The 24,850-nt window shown below is 47.6% G+C and overlaps 1 protein-coding gene and 1 pseudogene across 5 annotated transcripts in view; one reads left to right on the top strand and one right to left on the bottom strand.

The window, feature by feature from the left end:
* GNAO1 (G protein subunit alpha o1) overlaps nucleotides 1-24,850 on the top strand; it is a 169,504-nt gene that overhangs the window by 63,703 nt on the left and 80,951 nt on the right. For 4 of the 5 annotated variants that reach the window (XM_055233243.2, XM_055233247.2, XM_055233242.2 and 1 more), the window contains one exon: nucleotides 19,640-19,781. In XM_055233243.2, coding sequence (XP_055089218.1) covers nucleotides 19,640-19,781 — 142 coding nt within the window. Of the gene's footprint in view, nucleotides 1-19,639; nucleotides 19,782-20,493; nucleotides 20,518-24,850 lie in introns of all 5 variants that reach the window. The other variant, XM_055233244.2, reaches the window with a different exon arrangement.
* Nucleotides 11,916-12,048, bottom strand: LOC129457961 (uncharacterized; annotated as a pseudogene).

Here is a 24,850-nt window from a genome sequence, read left to right as displayed (position 1 = left end):
GAGTGGCAGCAGTCCACAGCTGGTGAGAGTGGAGCTGTCCTTACCCTTGGAGCCAGTGGTATTGAGGCAGGTGAGCCACCAGTCTACTCCTGAGACATCTGTCTCCATTACTTCCCATTCCCCTTTGGCTGCAGGGCAGGGGGTTGCAGCCCACTGGTTCAGCCACTTCTTGGTCTGACCTGGGTCAATCAGGCAAAGCCAGTTTCTACCTCCCCTCCGTCACGTGCCGAATTCCACCCACATACACACACACACTGGGGATCCACTGGTCTTCCTTGGCCAAGTTCTTTCCAGCATCCATGGCTTTTGATCCTTGCTCCAAAGCTCTCTGAAGCTGGTCTCTAAGTAAGGGAGATTCCCCACACCAGTTTTTCAGCCTTGTTTCCCACATGTACCCCCATCTGCCCAAAGGCCTCAGCAGTTCTCTAATTTAGGATTGGACAGATAGGTTAGAGATGATAATCTCTTTCAGGTTGCCATGTTCTCAGGATCTGTTGTCTTTTCTCAGTTACTGATGGATCAGCTGAGACTGGAGGTCAGTCTCTCTCTCTCTCTCTCTCTTTCTCTCTCTCTCTCTCTGTGTGTGTGTGTGTGTCTTTTTTTCTGGACAGGCTATCCCTATGGCTGCACTCAGGGGCCACTAACACCCCCCCATTACTCTTTGTTTAGTTGAATCTGGTTAGACACTGGACTATCTTCCAGAATCATATACTCCAGAGTGCCTCAAATTACAGGATGGACACTGCCAATGGCCCAAGATGAGTTGCAGTGGTGCAAGGACAGTGTTTGAGAACATTGAATCCCGTGGTGGGAAAGTTGTTTGTTCAGTTCTCTTTTAATTCTCCTAATTATGGCAAATAGTCTCGCGTTTGGCATTACTATGCCTTTGACACATCTTTAGCACCCATTAAATTCCCTTTTAATAAAACAGAGAGCAAATGTCATGCCCAGTCTTCAGTAGGCAACAGTATTTTCTGTGGTGGGGAAGGCTGAAAGGGGACTGGGTTTGGGGGGAAAATTAGTAGTTCAGGTAGGAACCCATTTATTCTGCCTTGCCTAGTATATATTTAAGTGGAGATGTTGAGTCGGCAATCCATGGTCTTAGCCCTGGGGCACTCCAGTGTTTAGATATTAGATTCCTTCCCCGTTGCCAACCAATGCAGAAGGTGCTTTTGCCACTTGTTGGCTGAATGTCTTTGCATTGGCTAGCTCAGGAAGTTTGTTTCCCATCACTCTGGGCCACTTCTCGGCAGCCAAGGCCACGTGATTGTCATTAGTGTTCCATGTGTCTGACCAAGCAGCCCTTAAGTGCAAACATGGACCGTGGCCAACCTTCCAGCTGTGTAGAGCCTTCTGACTGTGCATCTTGTTGGGTCCTTGCGGGGGGTGTGGTATCCCCCAGTGAGGCTTCATAAAAAGATAGAAGCAAGCTGAACCATTTTCACAAATTTGAACATGGTTCACACTAACGATTCACTGGACCTGTCAAATTTCTGACTACTGCCCCTATTTATTAGGATGAAAAAAAAAATCTTCCATTAGTTTAGCACTTTTCCTTCTTACCAACATGCTGGAAACATTTATTCTACTTGAAACGTAAGGCTGATGCCATTAACTGACTCTGTGAAGGAGTCCCAATGCCGACAGGGCCAGCAGGCTGGTAGACTGAGGGCTGTGGGCGTAGACTGACGCCTGATGGGGCATGTGGATCACTGGAGAGCACCAGCCTAGCCCACGGCAGGCAGCCAAACTCAGGCCTCACCTAAGGAGGCAGGCCAGCATGTCCGATTCTTCAGGAGAATCAGAAATCAGTGTCCTTTTGTGACAGTTCTTCTGATTTATAAATGTTTGCTTAAAGGAAAAAAAAGGAAAAGAAAAGAAAAACTCAAAACTACTGCAGGCCAAACAAAATACATCTCCCTGGCCCAAATCCAGGCTGCAGATGGCCAGTTTGAGACCTCTGCTACGTGACTGCAGGCCAGCCAATCACTCTGATTCTTATACTTCCCACCATTACTGTGAAACAGAGCCACTACCAGGCTTGTTGAGGTGGAGATTATGAGTGGAGTTCTGTTTTAGCTCCCAGCTCTGCTGCTTACTGGCTCTGAGATGTTGGCCAAGTAGTCAGTTAACTTCCCTAAGCCTCAGTCTCCTTATTTGTAAAATGAGGATAACTGGGTTATTCATTCCTATCGTGAGGACTTCATGAGAAAATATATATAAATGTCCAGCACAAAGTTGGTGTTTTGTCAAGTGGAACTGTTGTTACTGTTCAGTAACATGTGAAATGCTTGGAAATCCTGAAAGGGAGTGTTGGGCATTTGACAGTTATGGGTAGTGGCACACCACCCAGAGCAGAAAACCCCTTGCCCATGGTTCTGTCGTAGTGGGGGCAACAGGGCCTAATGATGGTGGATATATTCCTGGAGTCCTGGAACTTGCCATTCAGGAAGAGCCCTGTTCCCCAGCAGCTTCCCTGTGGGCTGGTGTCAGAGGCAGGCCTAGCTGCTCTCCCACAAATCGGTCTCGACAGACTTGCAGCCTCTGGGCAGCCTCTGCCTGTTACAGAGCCCTTCCCAAGATTGAAGGGTGCTGAGAAGGCAGGGGAGAGTTTCCTGCAGCTCTTCTGGGAGAGACAGGGGATTGGGGCAGGCAATAGCTCTTGGGTGAGAGTAGGCAAGAGAACTTTCAGTCTGAAGTTAGACAAGGAAGCCCTGTGCATTTCTGACCTCAAAAGCCCCATTGTTAGTGCTTCTCATTTTGACACGGATGTCCCAGTCAAGTCCACTCCTGTACACAGCCCTTTGTTCTTTATGGAAAGTGCTTGCCAGGCACACATACGCGTGGCTTTAGATGGCGTATACATTCTTACATGACCAGCTGAAGAGCCTTAGGGACATTTTGTGATCAGTGGGTGTCAGCAAGTCCATGTTGGAGCTGGGGACATGCAGGAGCCAGTGCAGGAAGAAGAAAGCCTGGTTTCAGAGGGCGTGGATAGCACCACTTTAGGAAGCCCCTCAGGAACGAGAGCAACACACTTGAAATAGGACCAAATGCATCTTCAGCCTCACATGCTGTGTGAATGCCGCCTCCTTGTCAGGGAACGTGATCTGCACCAGTCAAAGAGGCAAATGCCAGGCCTTGCACTCAGGAGGTGTTGGGTAAATGTTTACTGAACTGAATTCCATTCTTGGGAGCCCTATTTGTGCCACATCTAATGCTGGAAATTGTGTATATTCTCTACCCCTTCTGACCATCCTTCCTGGTTTCCAACTGCCCTATTCCATACCAGCCTGATCCACATGCATGTTGGAGCTTGAAGCTCAGTGGATACAGAAGTGTCTTGGGACAGTTGTCTCAGCATTGCTGGCCGTGGTGATAATAAGCAGATGTGACTGATGGTGATCCCAACAGCGTCAGAGCTCTCCCTAGACAGTCTTCATCCATGCATCCGTTGTTCACTCTTTCAGTAGCCATGCGTCTGGCACTGGCCAGGGTTGAGCAGACAGTGCTGGGAGTGGTCTGCAAAAGGGGCAGGGCAGGGGGTTCATGTGATAAGGATTAAGCTAGAAAACTGGAAAGGCCTTTAAAGAGGGGTAAGAGTTTATGACTCAGGGCCAGTGTGACAACAGAGATCTTCTGATTGTTGGGACCCCTTCTTAATGTGGACATTGCTTAATTCCTTTCCTCTTTTTCACAGTTGGTCAGAAGTCTTGACTCTCACCAGCCTGGTCTGCTTACTCTGAATGTGCCTGAAGTCATCAGTATTCCTTGGATATTTAGTCTGAGGGCTGTCCATAAAGTGGAAAGCTCTTGAGAACACCCATGTTTGATAACCATATAACCTTGGGAAAGCTCATTAACTTTCTTATTAACCAGTTTCTTCATCTTCAAAGTGGAGCTAGCACTAACACTTGCATAGCTTTGACTAAGGCTGATGCCAGGAGGCAGGGGTTGTTGGGAGGATTCAGTGTGGCAGTGTCCGTGAAGCCCTTAGCACAGTGCCTGCACCTGAAGGGGTTCAACAGACGCTGTCACTACTCTGTTCTCCCAGGCCCAGCTCTCGCTACTGTGGCGTGGCTAAGTGACAATGGGCAGTGTGGGCTGTGGGCCTTTTTTCTTTTTGTCTCTACCTGAAATCCAGATGAGAGTCTGAGAGAGTGGACAGACTCTCAGGATGGCAGCTTGAGGGGCCTGTCCTCCTTAGCCTGCTTGTCTTCAGTGTGCACCAATTTTAGGCTTGATTCACACTGAAAATTCCTCAGCTGCTGGCTGCTAGGCCAGAAGCAGGCCTTTCTCTCAGAGAGGCCCAGAGACCGTGATGAAGGCTGAGCATACCTGCCCTCCTGCTGGCCTCTCAGACTGCAGCAGAGCCTCTACTGAGCCCGACTCTGAGAGGGAACAGCTGGGCTCACCACAGGGTCTGCCACCCCTACAGCCAAGTATGTGCTTTGGCTTTGGCAGCCAGAACACACTGCCCCACCCAAACATCCCTAGAGAGGGGATCGATGTGGAAGCCCACAAAGTGATCTTTGTGGACTCTTTTTTTGGGGGCAGGACCACACTATCATGGTTATTAATGAGGAACTTCCATATGCTTGAGAAGACCTGGAGTGGGAAGCCTGGGAGCTGCGGCGGGGCTGTTTAAATCCACCACACAGAGAGTGGCATCCTTTCTGGGCCACATCTACCACCAGGAAAGGAAGACTGGCTGGGCTGGGTTTTGCTGTGTCTCTCTGTGAATGTATTTCTCTGGCAAGACATGCTGTCACCTGGAATTCTCCCCTACTCTTGTTCAAAGGCCCAACAAAGGGGTGGCACAGAGGGAACCAGAAGGATGTGGCTCACGTCTATGTAGTCAGAGATGTTTGGGGACCTGACCCAATGCAGACATGGCCATCTTTGTCCAGCAAAAGTTCGCGTGGCAACTGACCACTGCCATTTCATTTGAGGAGACATGAGTTACCCTGGAGAGGAATGTGCATTCAGACTTGCTTTTGGCAGACTTTACCATAAGCAGTCCTCCCAGAGGGCATGAGAAATCATGATTTCCCTGAGGAGCCCCCATTTGGGGTGATCTGTATCTTTTGCCTTGAACTCTCCTAGGCAGGGAGCTGAGAAGGGCGTCTTTTGTCTGTTTCAGAACACTCACTTAAAATGGTCCACCATCTGGGGCAACGCTTAGGAGGCTCTGTGGCAAATCTCAAAGGCACGTGTGCCAAGCAGCCTGCACTGGAGAATGAGGGATTCTGTCTGTGTCCCTTTGTCTCTTCAGGTTGCTGGTGGTGTATTGGTGTCCTTCTTTGCCCAATCACATGGCAAGGAGAAGAAAAACAAGTCTTCATTTAAAAAGAACAGGAAGGGAAAAATCAAGAGCCTGTGAAAAGCATTTTCCAGGCTGGCTAGGTCTGTAATGTAGAAGAGACACAAGGGAGTGAAATTCCCCATGTTTTGGGGTTAGGTGGAGTTGGGGGAGGAGTGGACAGTGCTTTGGGATCAGCTGATCTCCGAAATGCCCAAAAGAGAAAATGACCTCCAGTATGGCTTGCTTGGCTCAGCCGCTACAAAATGGGGTGGGGGCAGCCGCTGTCCTATGGTGGTGTAACCTTCAGAGCCCTCAGAACCTGTTCAGTAACCAGGCACCCCCTTTCAGATCAGCAAGTCTGTGTGACCATCCGATGCCCTGCTGCCATCTTTCCAAACAAACGTCCAAGGGCTATGCAGCTTCAATGCAGTCAAGACTCCTGACTGCTAAGAACAGAAACCTGCCCTAGAGTGACTGAAACGTGTTGTCTCATGTCACTGACTAGCCTAGGGGTACACTAGCTTCAGGCATGGCTGGATCCACGTGTGTGTGATACTAACTGACAGGTGTGGATCAGGAACTCTCTCAGCCCTGGGACTTAGGCTAGAAGTGGGGAGAATCCTCAAAGTATGAGAAAGGATGGTTCCCCCAAGACAAGTTGAGCTCCTGTCTCTCAAGGAAGGGAGGAGTTGCACAGACAAAGCCAGCAGATGTCCACTATAGCCCTCATTTGCCATTTGCAGACCTCAGGCTCCCTCAGGCGTATTCTGCAGTGAGTCACTACCACGCCCCACAGCAAGTCGTGAGGGAGCCAGGAGGAACCCAGATAGGAGCCCTCCCACAGGCTGTCAGAGCCCCACCTGGTCTGCTTGGATGACAGAGCCTTTTGGACTTGCCTGGTGTCAGAAAAGGCAATGTCTTAGGTAACTTGGGTTTGTGAAAGCCTTGTCTGTGAGCTGTCAGCCAAAGACAGCAGCTTTCGTGGTCTTTTCTCTTTCCTGTGGTTCATGAGAACACATCCAGGCGCTAATGAGCAGGAACATAAATAATGAACAAACATACCGTCAACAGGAAGGCAGGAAGTATTTTTTTTCCCCAAAGACTGAACAAGATGAGCAAAGCTCTGCAGCCGCACTTGCGCATTCTCCACAAAATATAATTAAAAAGCTATGCAGACTGCTCCCAATGTACAGTATTGTTCATATACTAAACATAATGTACTAATAGGAATACCTCACTTCATTCTGTCAGCAGAATACAAAAGGGAGATCTAGCAGCTGCCCTTATCAGGCAGATGGGAGACCAGAAATGTTACTTAGATCTAGGCAGTAAAATTGACATTGAACCAATTTGCCTCACTCGTGCTGCTTTTACTGTGTTGAACAAAAGCTCATGTCTGCACATAAGGCATTGTGAAGAGGACTCAGAAGCCATAAAGCTCTCTGTCATGTCTCTGCAACATAACCAGTGAATTTAACCGTTGGGTTCCAAAGAACAGTTTTGGACTTTCCTGGAAGTAAGCCTACAGAGGACAGCGTAAGGCAGCTGTGTGTCCTGACCCTTAGAACCCTGTGAGAACCAAGACGTCAAGGTTGAAGGAGGGGAACCCATGCCAGTGAATGAGGGAGCGAGTCTAGTTACAGTCACTAGGAAAGGGCCACAGACTCCAGGCCCAAGGGGGAAGACTGTTCAGTCCGCAAGGTGGAGATGGGATTGGCAGCCAGGGCTACAAGTGGGGGATGATGGGGAGAGATATGTCCATCCGGGGCCACTGTTTACAGGCTACCCACCTTCACAGAAAGGAGTTAGATGTGGAGCCCTCATTTTAGAGCCAAAGAGGTCCCAAGCAATCACCTGTTTCATTCAGCCATTCATCCAGCATTGATTGATCATTCGCCGTGTACCAAGCCCTGCCCTGGGCACTACAGTCTGTGAACTCAGCCCTCATGGAGCTCACATCAATACATGGGGAAACAGACGGTATACAAATAAAAATATACATACCAGGTGGTGATACATGTGATGAAGGAAAATAAGGAAGAATAAAGGCACGGAATAATGGAGGGAAGGGGCCTTAGTCAGACTGGTCTAAGGAGGTCACATCGGAGCAGAGCCCTGAATGCAATGAGGTATGCAGGTCTCTCTTACAGAGTTCCTCAATCTTTTGTCCAACAAGAACCGCTTTGATTATTTGCCACCATGAGTCACTATGTTTTGTGAGCTGTTGTATCCCAGAAAGGATGTATTTGGCAAAGATGTAGACGTAGACATAGCCATAGATATGACCGTGGCCCTCAGTCAACCTGAGAAACAGGGCAACCACAGGAAGTTGATGCAACCCAGCCCCAAAGCCGACACCTGACCTGTCCAAGAGGCTGGGCAATACACACAGAAAATGAGTCCAGAGTCCCAGTGGCTTGTTCAAGCTTATGCCAGCTGGTCAGCAGCAGAGCTAAGACATAGACCCCGGGTCTCTTGAGTGATGAAATTGGGGTGGAAGCTGCCGCAGTCAGTGGCAGTATTTCCCAAACACACAGGCATGAAAAAGGCAGTGGCTGGAATCTGAGGGTGGGTCAGGAGGCCTGAGGTCTTCCCAAGAGGAGGCCGACAGAGCTGCTTTGAAGGATTTCCTCCACCACCACGGGGGAGCCCCAGGCCAGGGCCAATGATGCGGGCCTGAGAAGGATTCTTCTACCCTCATCACCTGGGGTTGCAATGTTGATGGCCAATCTGCATAAGAATCTGAGTCTTGTATCTCCAAAGTCCAAGGCACAATATCTCTAATCTAGAGCCAGGGGCCCCAGACCAGCAACACTACCCAGAAGAGGAGAAGAAACAGAGCTCTAACAGTCAGTTCTCTGAGCATTACGCTGCCGTGGACTGACAGCTGGCCTGTGCAGCCCCCACCTCCACCCACCCCAGCGCTGTGAGCCGAGGGAAAGGGCAGGGTCCATGTTGTTTTTCAGATAATGACAGCAGAGGCTCTGCGCTGGAATCACAAGTCCTGGCCTTGCCCCTGGCTCTGTCTGGTGACAATTGGCAGCTGACATCTTTGCTTCTGGCCAGAGCTACCCCTTATTAAAAATGGCATCTTTATAATAGATTTCTGCAAGTCATTGTCAACAGGACATCCTTCTTGTTTTGTACCAATCATTCCTCTGGGGGACTGATTTGCCTGTTACTATTATTTTAGAACTCTTTAGAATACCCTTTTATTCTATGTTATTCTGATATTAGAATATCAAGTTTTAATATAATATTTAAAATATAGTATTAAATATAGTATTTTAATATAGTATTAATTACTAATTAATATATTTTATAGTATAGTATATAGTATTAATATAGTATAGTATGCTAATTATATAGTATTAATTAATTATTAATTATTAATTACTAAGGGGTCCTAATTATATTTTAAATAAATGTTCACATACCATACAGCTTCACCCCACAATTAAACAGCTGGATTTTTAGCTGAGTCTTTCTTCTCTTCTTTCCAAATAGCCAAGGGATCCATTTGTGCTCACGTTACTCATCCTCACTTTGTAAGGCCCACGTGTCACCCAGCCTCTGTCTTGTCCCATCTAGGTTTTGTGGTTTTCTGCCTCCCTTGGGAGAAGCCCCCTCATGGTCAGACAAGCCCCCCAGCCCCAGCAGCTGAATCTGAAGCTGGAAAGAGCTCTCATTCGTGAGCAGCCCAAATGTCCACCGTGAGGGGTTTAGTTGAATAGCTCATGGCCCATTCAGATGATGAGACTAAGCAGCTAATAGAACCCCAGGGTGACATGGAGCCACATCAATGACTTCTTCCTGAAGTCATCTCTGGCCAGGCTGGATGGAACCTGGTGCCCCTCTTCTGCACCCCCACAGCTCCTGGGCTAGATAGCAGCTCCAGAAGGCAGGCCTGGCCATGCAGGTCGGGCTCACTGCCCTGTACCCAGTGCCTGGAATGAAGAAAGTACTTCATAAACAGTTGTTAAAATGAATATCCAGTTCAGCGTAGAAAACAACATGTATAGTGGGATTCCATTTCAGGGAAAATAATACTCGCGCGGACTCCCAGGTAAAAGGACTGAAATATACCCCAACATGTGGACGGTGGTTCCCTCCAGCTGGTGGGATGATGGCTGATATTTTTTTCTTCTTTTTTGCTTAGCTGTGTGGGCTGTAATCTATAAGTGTTCCAAGAACAGGCCTTTCAGTCAGGGCTGGAGAAGTCAGGGAAAGAGGAGGGAAAGCTGCCATTTAAAAGTGATCCACAATTAGAGCGGAACCACTGGTGGGAGGCAAGATGGTTTGGGGACGAATGTGTTTTTTTTTAACAGGTGAGCATTTGTTTTAATGTGTAGCTGAGAAAAAATTTTGAGTAGTACATTAGCCATAGTACTGGTCCGTGCTGCTCCTCTGGCCTCATCCGCACTTTTCCTGTCACTCACTAGGTTCAAGCCCTGCTGGTTCCTCGTCATTAGAACACTAAAGGTGCCCTGGGGCCTTTGCACTTGCTGCTCCCTCTGATTGGTGTGTTCTTCCTCACCAATATGCAAGGCCCACTTCTTATCACTGAGGCCTCAGCTTCATGCCACCTCATGGCTCTTAACTCTCCCTCCCCCACTAACTACTAGTTTTGTGTTTATTACTCTATAATATTTGTTTACTTCTTTATGTTTTCCCCTATTGAACTGTGAGTCCTTTGAAGGCAGGGCCTTTGTCTGTCCTGTTTTCCAGTCTCCTGGGTGCTCTGTGAACTGCACCTGGTACATAGCAGTCAGTTCTGTTGGATGAGAAGAGGAGGATGCCATCAGTGGGGGGGTTGAAGGAGGCCATAATCTCAGGGATGGCTGAGCTCTGCCAGTCAAGGAAGCAGCCTTTATGCCTGGAAAAGAGCAAAGCTTCTGACCTCCCATCAGGGGCCTCTGCGCTCTTGGAATTCTGGGAAATCAGAAATTAAGGCCCAGAATAATTGCTTTGCAAAACATACACATCTTACCTCTGCCAAACCAGTGGTCCCTCTGAGCCAGTCATTCAAAACGTGGATACTGTCTGGCCCCCCAACACCGCATTCAGTTGAGTCAAGGCACTGCTGTACCAGGTGGAAGGAGGGCCCGTGGCTTGGGAAATGAGACTAGTGGTCTAGCCCTGCTTTGGCACTGAATTGCCTGAGACTTTTAAATAATATTAGCAGCTGACATTTATTGGGCCCCACTGAGTGCCAGACCCTCCCCACACATTAATACTGCCAGTGACCCTGTGAAGGACAAAATCATTGTCCCCATTTTACAGGGGAGAGACCTAGACTCAGGAAGGTTGAGAACTTGCCCACAGTGCGACTGTCAGTGAATAGGAGACTCAGGGTGTGCCCCACTCTTAACAGGTGCTCAGTATATATATATTCATGGAGGGAATGAATAAACAAAGGAATGAGTGGTGTTCTCTAGGTGATTTGGGCTGCTGCAGTTCCTAGAAAGCCCTCCCAGTCCCCAGCCGCCACCGTGTCCACACCATGTGCTCTCCGGACCACTGCAGACCACTCTGCTTAGTCCTCACTCTTGATGGTATCCCCTGAGTCAGGAAGCCAGGTTCCTCCTGCAGATCCAGCACCACTGGCCACAAGACCACATTCCAGGGAAAGGAAATACAAGAGCAGAGTTAGTGGGAGCTCCAACAGGTAGAAGAAGAGGGAGGAGGGTCTAGGTGGGGCCCTCTCTCCCCCTCCCCCTGGGGTGCCTGCCCTCTGGTGAGCCCACCTCCAAGTGGGTATGCTACCAGTGCCTGCCAGTGCCTCTCAACCAGGCGGTGTTGGTGACATTTCCCCCATTGAGTCAGCTTGTTGTTCATGCCTTCTCCTTGAGTCAACGGAAGCCTCCCTCAGGAGGGAACGGCAGACCCGTGCCAGTGCCAGTGCCAGCTCCAGGGAAGCCCTGCTGACTGGCGTCTCTGGCTTCTGATCCCACCGGCCAGCACGTGAGCTGCCTTCATCCATTTCACACACATTTCCCAAGCACTCTGTGGGCCAGGGGGGCTCTGGGAGGCGCAAAGGGACCACACAGCGTTGTCCCCAGGCGCCGGTGCTGGTCTCTTGTCTGGATTGCCCTACCTTGTCTGTCCAGCCAGCACCTGCTCCGTGGTCACTGCTGTTTCCTGAGAGGCCGGTCCTGCCCTCCACCATGCACCTGTACTGTAGGTGCTCCTTCAGGTAGTATTTTCCCCTTATTCCCATTATGATTTATAGAACCATTTGTGACATTACTTCTTTCATATTGTTCTTCCCTATTAGAATGCTAGCTCCACAAGGGCAGGGATTGTGTCTGTCGCTTTTATCCCAGCCCGTGATATGGTGGCTGGCACCTAGTAGGTATGCAAATAATATATGAAAAATGAATTAGGGAATCAATGAATAGAGATGCTTACAGAATATACCCCTGCCTCCCACCCCTACAGGAATGCCTCTAAATTATTGGGAGCTGGATCTTTAAAGACAGAAGGTAAAAACATCTTTCCATTTTGCATTTGATTAGATGTTTTTCTCACCTGGTGTCACCCATCACCTCCCCTCTCCCAGGGGAGCATCAAGGGAGGTAAGAGGCCTGTAGCACAATGGAAAGGCCTCTGGGGGTTTTGTCCCTGCTCTGCCACAAACTAAATGTGCCTATAGGCACATCTCTTCCTCTCCACGTCACAGTTTTCCATCTGGAAAATGACTATTTCTACACTTGATCTTAGCCAAAAGGCCGAGAAGCGATGAAAATGACTATTTCTGTGTGGGCTCTAAGCAGAACCATTTCTTTGGCCAGTCTTCGCTGCAAAGGAGGCAGGGAAAGGAACTCTTCATGAGAAGGGAGTGGCTTTCAGGTGGCAGCCAGCACATCCTTCAACTGGCCCTTGGCAGATGCCACTTTTTTGTCATTAATTTTCATTTCTTGGCACTAGCCTTATCTTACCATCTAGATTGAGAGGCTCTGGAAGTCAGAGACCAGGCCTCATAGGCTTTAAGTCAGAAGAGACCTTCCAGCAGGCTGAACCCAAATGTGTCACTCCAGGAGATTCGTATTGATCAATGACTCTACCCCTTTCACTCAAGTATTCTCTCTCGGTCAAAATGATCCCTAGTAGGTTAAACATGAAGTGTCTGTCTCCCATTGGAAATGACTTCTTGTTCTTCCAGATAACAAGTACACATTTTTAAACATGAAACAAAACATACAAAGAAGAAAGTTTAAAAAAATCACTGAATGCCACCACCCAAAAGTGATTATTAATACATCTTGTTACACATCCTCACATAACATCTCCCTCTCCTTCCTTCTCCCTCCATACCACACCCTACCTCCTGCCCCCACCCACAAACAGTTTTATGAAAACAGCTGCACAGGACACACACCATAACCGGCATTTTCACTTTACCGTCCTGTCCAGATCCTGGTCTCGTAGGTTCTGTGGAGCCCCCAATTCCTGGCATGTGGCTTCCTCCCTCACTGACATCTGACAGTTGTTTGATTAAAAATGTGTCATATGAGGTCAGGCAGGTCCGTCCCTCCCTCCACTGGGGAAGCAGATGGCTCCAGGGGCCACATCCCATTACTGCCACGTCCCGTTACAGCCATGTCCCGTCTCCCTGACAGCTGGAAACCATTGGTGCTGTGCATGGGAGTGAAGCACTGGGCCCTGACCCCTAACCCAGGCAGCCACAGCACAGCTCTCCGTCAGTGTTCAGAAACACATTTCATGACACATTAAGACAGCCTCAAATCAGGAAATCCACCTTCTCATCCCACAACCACTCCTAACGTGTTCATTTGGTAAATGATAAATGAGCATATTCTCTGCTTTGGTCCAGAGAAACCTCCTCTGCCACCCTTCTTCTTTTCTCCACTGTGGCTTATTAACCCTTGCTGCTGCTGCTGCTGCTGCTCCTCCTGCTCCTCCTCCTCCTCCTTCTGCTCCTCCTGACAAGCAGTGGTCCTCCCAGCCTTCCCTCCCCATGGACCCACTTCACGTCCTCTTCCTCAAGAGGACAGACACAAGACACCTGATTGACTGCACGTTCTCCCCCGCCCCTCGTACCAAGTATGGCAACAATAATAATAGCTAACACTGATTGACTGCCGACTGTGCTGAGCACTCTACATGGATTCATTCTTTTGTTCCTAACCATGAACCAGCTCTGTTACCAGCCCATCTCCCAGGAACAGATGTGGAAACAAGCACCAGGTCTCACAGCTAGAGTCTGATTCTAGAAGCCCCCACTTCCTGTGGATCATTAAAGGGATTGTGATGGAGGAGGAGCAGCAGTCCAGTCCCAGGGCAGGGGCCAGGGCGCTGATAAAGGGAGCAGACAAGGGGCATTTAATCTAGTTGGAGACGGAATGAAAAACCATGCGTCCCAGCAGGCTAGGGCCTCTAAGTTTGTGAACCTCCAGATGTTGGGGGGGAAACTGTATGTGTTGGTACATTATCACACTCTCAAAGGAGTCTATGATTCAGAGAAGGAGAATGGCTGCTGGGCCAGATGAGCCTCCAAGGTCCCTTCCAGCTCCCAAGCCTGTGGTTCTGTGACCATATATGGCCAGCGTGCCTGGGGAGTCTCACTGCAGCTAAGTGCAGTCCTACACTGCAAGGGGGAAGCAGAGAGCAAAGGGAGCCCAAGTCCAGGCCTCCTGCAGGGTCCCTAAGGCAGCAGAGAGAGAAATGGAGGTGCGGGGAGAACCAGGGTTTCTCCTTGGTTGCCTCTTCCCAGAAAGCTCAGACCTGTGCAGGCGGGCTTGGTTGTCACCCTCTGTCTCTCCCCATACCCACGTGAGATCTCCTCTCAGCAGTGTTGCCAGGTTTCCAGAGTCCAGCTGGTGGCTTCTGTCCAAAGTCAAACACTCCACAGTCAGCCCTTGGTTGTTCAGACCTCCTGTTCCTCATGGTGCTTCTGATTCGGTGGCCTGGAACACCCCTGAGAGTCCCTGAGTTTTGGGTGGGCATGAATTCAGAATCTAGCCTGAATTCCCTTTGATGTCCTGGCTTTGCAGTCATAAGAAATCTAGTAGGTCCCCACCCTGACACACACACACACACACACCACACACACGGACACACATGTCTGCCTCCTTTAGTGAGTGCTTTGGAGAGGGACAGGTCTGGTGCATCTGTGTACTCCTGACTCATGTAGTTATGTCCCACTTTATCCGAGCACTGTCTGGAGCTCAACCCCATGCCAGGAGATATGGGAAGAGAGCAGAGATAGGTGAGATATGGTGCTTTAATTTTAAAAATTAAAAATTATTAAACAAGTCTTCTGGGAGATGATCTCTGATTATTATTGTTATCAAGGTACAAAATATGTAGCTTTTAGTCATGTCTCTGTTGGTTCTAAGTGGCAGAAACCCAAATCAAATTAGCTTATGCAAAATTGAGAGGGAATTATTTGGCTCATATCACTCAGAAGTGTAGGGTGGGCTTCAGGCATGGCTCTCCAGAGCTGTATCTCCAACTCCAACCCAGAGTCCTCCTTTGCCTGCCAGAACATTGGGCAGATAAAACAGGGTGAGTTCCAATGCTTGTTTTGTGGGTGAAATCTCTGGATTCTCCTGGATATGGGGACTCAGGGCAGAAGGAGCAGGCCTGCCTTTCAGCATTTGCCATTTACCAGCTGTATGTGGAGTAAGTGGCCTAACCTATCTGAGCCTCAGTTTCCGCATCTGTAAAGAGGAGATAATTTATCTCCTAGAATTGTTTTGAAGGTTAAACGAAATGACATATGTAAAGCACTTAGCACAGAGGGTAAACCCTCGAACATGAGCTGCAATTATTCTGCTTATTTTATACTGCAAATGAAAGAAATTATATCTGCAGGATTTTAACTTTAGAATGAAAATACTATTACTTTTTTTTTGGCTGAGACAGAATCTCGCTCTGTCGCCCAGGCTGGAGTACAGTGGTGCGATCTTGGCTCACTGCCACATCCACCTCCTGGGTTGCAGCGATTCTCCTGCCTCAACCTCCCAAGTAGCTGGGACTACAGGTGCATGCCACCATGCCAGGCTAATTTTTGTATTTTTCAGTAGAGACGGGGTTTCACCATATTAGCCAGGCTGGTCTCAAACTCCTGACCTCATGATCTGCCTGCCTCAACCTCTGAAAGTGCTGGGATTACAGGCATGAGCCACTGCGTCTGGCGGAAAATACTAATAGCTACCATTTGTTTTATACTTACTATATGGTAGGCACTTTACATTTATTCCTTCTGACTCTTTGCTTATGAGGAAACCAGGGCTCAGGAGATTAAATTGTTTACCAGGGACACACAGCTCATCCTGTCCAATGCCCAACCTCTAACCACTGCTCTACTCTGCCTTTCTAGAATGGTGTGAGGAAATAGAAAATAAAGAGGGTCTTATTTGATACATTTAAGGATATTTGCCTCAAATCAATGCTAGCAAGAAAAAAAGAAGAGGAATGTGGCATTAAAAAAAGCTAGAGGGATGACTTAACATTTAAAAATTCAGTGTTTTTCTGAGTGGTGGGAGTATGAATAATATTTCCTGTTGTTGGTGAAACCCCGTCTCTACTAAAAGTACAAAAAATTAGCCAGGCATGGTGGTGGGTGCCTGTAGTCCCAGCTACTCGGGAGGCCGAGGCAGGAGAATGGCGTGAACCAGGGAGCAGAGCTTGCAGTGAGCCCAGATTGCGTCACTACACTCCAGCCTGTGCGACAGAGCGAGACTCCATCTCAAAAAAAAAAAATATTTCTTGTTGTTCTGTATGGTCCAGATTTTCTAGTCTTAAGTACTTATTACATTGTAGTAGAAGGGGATATAAAATTCTACCCAGAAACAGGAAGCCTACTTTTAACCTAATATAAGCCAGTTTGAACAACTTATAGGGCTAATCATGATTTGAGCAATTTCCCCCAATTGCAACATTTCTGCAAACTGCAAATGAAGCTTCTTTATCTTGGGACACCCCAGGCAACAGATTGAGACCTGCCAGGCAGTATTTTCAGCCCATGAATTGAGGTGTGATAGAAAGGACTGTGAGCTTGGAGACCTGTATTCTGTTCTTGGCCCGGGCTCTTACCTGCTGAGAGACATTGGGGCAATTACTTATTCTCTCTCAGTCCCAATTTCCTCTTCTGTCGAATGGGTGTAATAAAATCTCACCCTTTCCACCTGATCAAGTGTGTATAAAGATTAATGATATCAATAGGTGTAAAATAGGTTGAAGGAAGTCCCAGAGCCAGGCATAGGTCTAGAGAACATTCCCAGGAGAGTGGTAGGGTCTGCTGGTCCCAAATGAAGCATGAGAAACTCAATGCACTGGCTTCTGGGGAAGCATATCATGCCATGGGGACCAGCAAATCCTGCCTGCACCACTCAGATCACCCAGAGGGTCCCACCCTCTCAGGGGAATCTACGTACCAGTTGCCTTTTCTGTTTTTTAGTATTTACGCTAGAGTTTACAATGTGTATCTTGACTTATTAAACTTTACTTTCAAATAATATTATATTAATACTACTTTTTTCACATACAAGAATCTTTCTACAGTAGAGTATACTTTCATTTTATCCCTCCCATCCTTTGTGCTATTGTTGAAGTTTTATTTCTATATATGTTATAAACATCATAATACATTTTTCAGCTTCTTCTCTCTGTTTCAATTTAGATAGTTTCTATTGCCATGTTTTCAAGTTCACTCATCTTCTGTATGTCTAATCTGCTGTTAATCCCATCCAGTTAAATTTTTATTTTAGATATTATATTTTCATCATTTGATACTCCCTTTTGTTCTTTTTTACGTCTTCCATTTCTTTCCTCATTATGTTCATAATTTCCTTCAATTTCTTAGAAATATTTAAAATAGATGTTTTAAAATTCTTATTGTTAATTCTATGATCTCTGTCACTCCTGGGTCTGCTTCTGTTGACTGCATTTTCTCCTAGTTATGGGTCATGCTTTTCTGCTTCTTTGCATATTCAGAAATTTTTTGTGTGATGCTGATATTATGAATATTATATTGTTGAATGTCTAGATTTTGTTATTCTCATGTAAAGATTGTTGGACTTTATTCTCCAGGTAGTTAAGTTACTTGTAGATCAGCTTGATTTTTTTTGACTTTGTTTTTAAGCTTTGTGAGGGCAGGTCTAAAGCAGCCTTTACTCTGGAGCTAGCTCAGCCCCCGTTGCTATGGCATGAGCCTTCTGGCGTCTCTGCTGAGTGCCCCAGGCATTCAGCAAGGACTCTTCACTCTGGCTGTTTGGAACTTGATTATCTCCCAGCCTTCAATGAGCTCTGGGAAGCATTCAGCTGATAAGCTCCCTGATGCTTGTTCTTTCTTTAGTAATTGTTCTTTGACCAGCCGTGGAATCTCACCCTATCCAGCCACAGACTCCAAGGGGACCCCTGTGCGCTCTCTGAAGCATCTGAAGTGCTCTCTCTTTGCAGTTTTCTCCCCTCTGGTACGCTGCCCTTCCACCTACCTCAGCTTTCCTGAACTCACATATTCTCTTCAGCTCAGTGAAATGGCTGTGTTCTGCCTGGGTTCCTTCCTGCACTGTGGTCTAGTAAACACCTAAAGGCGGACACCCAGGCCATCACCGGACTCTCCTCCTTGGTCTCCCTTCTCTCAGGGATCACAGTCCTGCACTGTCTATTCTCCAGTGTCTGAAAATGCTTGTTTCATATATTTTGTCTGGTTTTCTAGTCGTTTACAGTGGGAGCTAGCAAAGATCCCTTTGAGATCTCTCTGGGGTGGTGCACCAGTGGCCTGCACTGGTTATGTTCTCCCTCAAGATACTTTTACAAAACTGGACTTAGGAATAATAAAAGTCGACAGAAAGTTGATAGGGTCATTCTGATCTGCTTTTTAGAGAAATTCAGGGTGAAGACCCGCAAACCAGCACCAAGTGGAATTTTGCAGCAGGAATCATTATTGTCTATCAGCTGATGACTGGATAAATAAAATGTGGTACATCCATACAGTGGAATACTATTCAGTAATAAAAAGGAGTGAGCTACTGATACATGCTACAACATGAATGAATCTTGAAAACATTGTGCTAAGTGAAAGAAACCAGTCACAAAAGACCATACATTGTATGGTTCCATTTACATGAACTGTCCAGAATAGATGAATTTATTGTAACAAAATGTAGATCAGTGGTTGCTTAGGATAGGGGCAGGGCATAGAGAGTAAATGCTAATGGATACAAAGTTCCTTTTGGGGAGATTGAAATGTTCTAAAATTAGATTGTGGTGATGATTGACCAACCTTGTGAATATACTAAAAACCATTGAATTGCATACTTTAAATGGGTAGAGTCTATGGTATATGAATTATATCTCAATAAAACTGTTGTTTTTAAAAAAAGAAGAAGAATTTTTAGCCATTTTCTCCTGCATGAAGGTAATGAAGGAATGGGAAGGAGCCGTGGTATGGTAGAAAGGAGGTCTCAGTTATTACGTTGGTGCATGAACATGTCACAAGTAGTGTTCTATCTGGGACTGAAAATGTGACCACAGAGGAGTTTACATAGTTCATTGGGGGAGGACAAATGTAGGATGTTAATCTTAAAATTCATTTGCTCTTTCTGGATTGCTTTAGCTATAAGAGGATTCTTGTGGTTTTGGCGTGAGCCCCTCCTTCTAGCTTTCTCTCCTGCCCGGATCCTTGTCAGCAGTGAGCACATGTTAAGTGGCTAGCAGGCAGTGCCACGTGGCCTCTGAAAGTTGTGATGTCCCCTTTATGTCTTCTTTGTCCCTGTTCAGATCCACCAGAACGAGGGTGGTATGTGGTTAAATCCTAGCCAAGGATGAAAAAGTAGGCAAACCCTTTTATTGACTTTTCTGTTGTCAAAGATAAAGATGGTTATTTGTTTGTCTTAAGTGAATCATTTTACCTTCATTAAAAGCTGTGAGTTTTCTGTGAAAGAAAAATGCATCATCCATTTGCAGACTTTTTGCAGGGATTTTCAACAGTACGCCCTGGGTGTACACCTAAGTTGGGACCCTGAGCTTTGCTTAAAATACTCATAACTAACATATATTGAGTGCTTAATGTATGCCCTTCCTGTTCTAAGTGCTTTCAAGTATTATCACATCTCATTGACGGATTTTTCTTTCATTATGTAGGGAATGTGAAAAGACTGCATTTCTTTTTTCCAAGATTCTGTTTTTCAGTAATTTAGGTAGCTTTTTCCTTTAGATTTTATGACATTAATGTTGCAACTCAGTAACTCAGCATCTCGGCTGGACCTGGCCCACAGCCAGCCAGTGCTTCTCATGACCATGCTCTCTGTGTTGATGAGGACAATGCTCTCATCAGGTGTGGTATGTGTGGTTTTTCTCTAGAATCATCCATGAAGATGGCTTCTCCGGAGAAGACGTGAAACAGTACAAGCCTGTTGTCTACAGCAACACCATCCAGTCCCTGGCAGCCATCGTCCGGGCCATGGACACTTTGGGCATCGAATATGGTGATAAGGAGAGAAAGGTAGGCCCCTGAGCCCATAAGCAGAGCAACAAGAGGTTCTGTCTGTGTTACCCCACTACCTCCTCTTTATAGTGCTGGGCTGCCTTAAATGAATGAGAAGAGACTCTGCTATGTATGAAAGATATATGGTGGCACAGTCACCAGCCTAAGCCATTGCATCCACCCCCCTGGCAAACTCCCAGCAAACTCACCAACTTTGCAAGTTGCAAGGGCTGCAAAACTCCCAGATTTATTTTGCAGATGAGGAAGAGTTGGTAAGAGTTCTAAATTGGGGCTGCCACAACACTAAGTACCTGTCCTTGGGCAATTAACTTGAACAGAAAAAAATACGTATTAAACAAAACAAGCCTTGCCTGGCCACCATCTACTCTCCTTAGAAGAACTTTCTTTGGCTTGTTGTGGAGTGGGGATAGCCATTTGAATTGACCGTCTTTCCTCTTTTACACCAAGGGCTATGTTTTCTGCCTCCCCTGGGTAAGTATGAGGACCTACAGGTCTCTCCTTCCTGTAGAAAGTCAGTGTCCTAGAACAGGGACTGTTTGGGGGTAACGTTTCCAGGCTTCTATTAAGTGGTGAATGGAATAAGTACTATATAAAAGCCTCTAATTTGCAAACATTTGTATTAACTGTTAAGACTGAACTATATACAGCTACACTGGCAAGGCTAAATAAAAGGAGGGAGGGAGAGAGGGAGAGGAGAAAATAGCCTCAGAATTCTTTCCAGAAGCAGCTCTTTGTCCCTGTTTGGGACTGAATCTCAGTGATCCTCCCTCTGGGACCTGGAGATTGGAGAAGAGGGTGGAGGGCAGGTAGAGCCTCCAAGCACCTGGGCTCTGCATCTGAGCCTCTGGATGGAGAGCATTCATCTCTGATTGCTGTGTGATTTGATTGTATATTATACACACATCCTGTCTTTGCTAAAAATCATCTTCCTCACAGAGGAAAACTGTCCTGGTTGTCTCTGTGTCTGATAAATCATCCGTGACAGACAGCTTTAAATGTAAAATTTGATGTGTTATGCACAAAATCCTAATTCCATGGGGCAGAGTCATCCAGCCCAGCATTGGCTCCTCCAGGTACTGGGGAATTGGATGACTGAGGGTATGTCCAAGGCCAGCCTGAGGTGGAGAAGCTGGGCACTAGCAGGGAGACCTGGGCCCATCTGCTGCTCCTCCTGGAGGCCAAGTTGGGAAGTGGATTCTGCAAAGGAAGCACTTCTCCCTGGAAGACCGGCTTTGGGTTTGGTCACAGAGCCAGGGCCTGTGGAAAGAGGGAATGGGGGAGTGGATGGGTCCATTCACTGCAGGCTTATGATGTGCGAGGCCTTGAGCTAGGTGCTGTGGATACAGGAATGAACACAGCAGGGAATGGTGTCTGGTTGCAGAAAACACCTATTCAGATCATTAGAACTAACCCAGAAGAGTACAGTGCTTTATTCTTCTTAATAGCAATAGTAGGAATAAAAACAGCTACCATGTGTTGAGCACCTACTGGCCTCCAGGCACATACTAAGCACTTTACACATAATGACTCATTTTATTTAATTCATCTTATTACAGCCCAGAGCAGGAAGTGCCTCATCTTATCTTCAGGCATGGCACAAGCCACAGGCCTCTGGTCTGTCTGTCTCCCTTTGGCTAAGTGGGGAGTGTGGTGTCTGAATCTCAGCCGGATAGCAGACACAGTACAAAAGGCACACCACCTATACACACACACACACACACACACGCACGCGCGCGCGCGCAGTGTGTGAGATCTTCCAGGAGCAAATGTATTCATCTCCCAGCCAGCTCTTCCTAAAAATCTCCTATACTGATTATAACCCAGAAAAGTCAGTGTGGCTTTGGAATACTTTTCTCCTTCCATTTTGGAAAACATTCATTGTTCCCATGGGATTTTTTTTTCCATTTTATTTTCCTGAATGGAGAGATGATTGCTTGGGAATCGCTAGGACTATGATACGTTAAGGACTGTACTGCAGGCCCCTGGGAAGCAGGGTCCCTTCTCTGGCTATTTCTCCTCTGTGGAATTTCCCAGTCAAGTCAGCCTTCAAGTAGGAAGGAGGGGAAGGCTCCGATGGAAGGAGAGACTGAGAGCTAAGCACGACTCCCTGGAGAGTCCACTGGACACAGTCGAGTCCAAGCACAGTTCCGTTATGGCAGGTGGCACCATGGCCAGCACTGGCCCATCCCTGGGCAACACAGCCTTGTCTGGTGTGAGCTTCCTGGTGGGCAAAGGCCTCCCTGGCACTCAGGCACCCCCTTTCTGTATTCTTACACCTGTGAGGAGCAGGAAAGGAGTGAACCCGAGACCCAGGCCAGAGCAAGCCAGACAGCTGGAAAAGGCATTCCTGGGAGTGGGCTGGTGTGGATTCGCAGCCTGTAGAGCTGGGCAGAAGAGAGTGGAAGCCACCACTTCTGCCCTCTCGATGAGGAGACATACCAGGCCAGAAAGGGCTGCAGTACCTGCTGGTGTGGGGGCAGCACAGAGCCAACATCCTTCCCTTTCCATGTTCTCATGGAGCTTCCTATCTAGCAGTACAGGCAGCAAACAAGCCCACAAGTAGGTGACTGCATAATGTCAGATAATGCTAAGGGATGCAAGGAAAACAAAATAAGGTGATGTGAGAGCCTGATCTGGGGGTGGGAGGAACAGATACTTCAGAGTGGGAGGACGAGGGGCAGAAAGTTCCAGACAAGCACCCAGGCCCTGAGGGAGGAATGAGCCTGGCGCAGAGGAATATAAAGCTCTGTTCAGCTGGAGCTACCTGCAGCCAGGCAGCTGCTGATGTCCAGATGCCCTGAACACAGGGCTGGGTCCCCATATTCTTCTGTCTCTCGGGTCCCCAGCCACTCTCCACCTAGGGGATCTGCCATTTGGATGCTGGGGAAACCGCCTTATGCTGCAGGAGCCCAGATCCGTGTTTTGGTCTCTGAAGAGACCTCCTTCCCTCTTGTGTTTTTTTCACCTCTGCCACCCACCACCACTCATCAGGGGGTGTCTGGAGGAAGACAACCCCACTCCCAGCACCTGCCGGGGCCAGCCAGCCTTGCACTCTCCACACAGAAAAGCGCCTAAGAGCTTCCTTGCTGTACCTCAGTGTTAGCCCCTAGAACAGGTAGGTGTCCCTGACTTCCTCCGGCAGCTGACTCACCACCTGTCCTGTCTGTTTCCCCCAGAGGAAAGAGGACTGGCTGGTTTTTCCCTCAGTCTCTCTGGTGTGGAGTCACTTGGGGCCCCGTGACCATGCATGAGCCTGAACCTGAAAGAGCCTCCGTGCAGAGCAAACAGCGGGGACCTCCTTACATCCTTCTGTGGTTTCCACACCCCAGGCCCCAGCCTCAGACTACAGACCCCTCCCAGGGACCCCATGCACTCTCACGCCTCTGGGCCTTCGCTGGAGTGTGCTCTCTGCCTCTAGTGCCCTCCTCTTTTCTTCCCCTCTTCCACATGGAACTGCCCCACTCAATAAGGGCCCACTATGCTTCATCTTGTCCATGAAGCCGCCTTCCCTTTTCCTTCCCTGAGGAAGAAACTCAGCTCAGGGCTTTCTCCATGAAGCTCTTATCGCACACACTGGCATGAAGACGAATTGTTTATGCTTCTTTCCATAGAGCAGTGGGCCCTAAAGTGTAGTCAGAGTCCTTTGGGCAGCTCATGAAAGCTGCGAGCCTTCCCTCCAGAACAGGGGACACAGCACACATCTAGGAGATTCTGCATGCAATTTCATGGGGGTCTGGCCCACCAATAGAGTCCCGCCTAAGAACTCCTTCATCATTTAAGGTCTTCTGATCAAGGCCTATGTCGTTTATCTTTGAGTCACCTCCTCACTCCAGCAGCCAACACAGTGCTCAGCACTTAGTAGGTCTTCAAGACCCATCCCATTAATGGAATGACATTTCTAACTTTCCCAGTTTTCAGAGAAAAAAAGGCAAAGTGCCTGTAACTTTATCACTACATTGACAGCTGTTGATTGAGTACCTACCACGTGTAGGGCTGGTGCTAAGCCACGTGCGAAGATTCAAAGGCATATGAGTTGGAGCCTTTAAGGAGCTGGTCATCTTCTTGGGAAGATGGAGCTCACAGGCAGAGTGAGCACAGCCCTTGCACATGGTGGGCAGGAAGAGCTGCTTAGTGGGAGTGAAGCTGGAACTGTCCCTGAAGCACAGGTACAGTTTGACAGGTGCAGTGTAGGTGAGCAAAGGCCCTTGAAGCCAGGAAAAAACATGGTTGGTAATGAGGGAAAGGAGAGTTAATTGGCAGAGGAGGCCAGTGGCCAGAACAGAGGACTGGGGTCTGAGCAAGGTGTGGGAAAACTGGAAGGTCTAGTTGGGTCCAGATTTGGTGGGCCCTGGAAGGTAGGCCGCAGAGTTTGGGTTTTATCCTGTTAGCAGTAGGCAGCCATGGAGAGATTTTGAGCTGGGATGGGATGAAAGTGAGATTTTAGGAAATTACGATGATGGCATGTGCAGAGTCAACAGGGTGGGGAGGGGGATGGCAGGGGGAGACTAAAGATGGGAGGCAGGGGAAGAAGCTCCAGCAACAGACCACGAATAAGGTGCAAGGGGCTAGGTGAGGGGTCAGAAAGGCAGTAGAGTGATGCGTAGCATGAAAGGAAATATAGGGGCCTGGTGATTAATCGGCTGTTGGAAAAGGATGGGCACAAGGTGGAACCTCAGCCAGAAAGCCAGGAGGCTGGGTGGGGCTGGACCACAGAGGGTGAGTCCTCTTCCAAACCTAAGGGGTTTCCAGGTGGGGGAGGTCCGCACATATCAGATGGATGGATTCAGAGAACTGAAGCTCTGGGAATTACTGACTCCAGGATAATAACAGCTTTCCATTTTTATGTTTCAGAGCCTTTATTGGAAAAGGATAGGCCTGTTATTTGTCCTGTTACTTAATAAATATTCCTTAATGCTTAAATTATTTAATCCTAACAAGTACCTGTGCCGTGGGTGCTATTGTTGTCCTCATTTTATAGGTTAAAAAATAAAATGAGGCATGGAGAGGCTAAATGACTTGCCCAAGTTCATGCAATACAATTTATATATGTATACAGTGTAGACGTG

This window comes from Symphalangus syndactylus, chromosome 11, assembly GCF_028878055.3.
Source record: "Symphalangus syndactylus isolate Jambi chromosome 11, NHGRI_mSymSyn1-v2.1_pri, whole genome shotgun sequence".
Classification (NCBI taxonomy): domain Eukaryota; kingdom Metazoa; phylum Chordata; class Mammalia; order Primates; family Hylobatidae; genus Symphalangus; species Symphalangus syndactylus.
The sequence above is the reverse complement of the archived record's forward strand: the minus strand, read 5'-3'. Positions and strand labels throughout refer to the sequence as shown.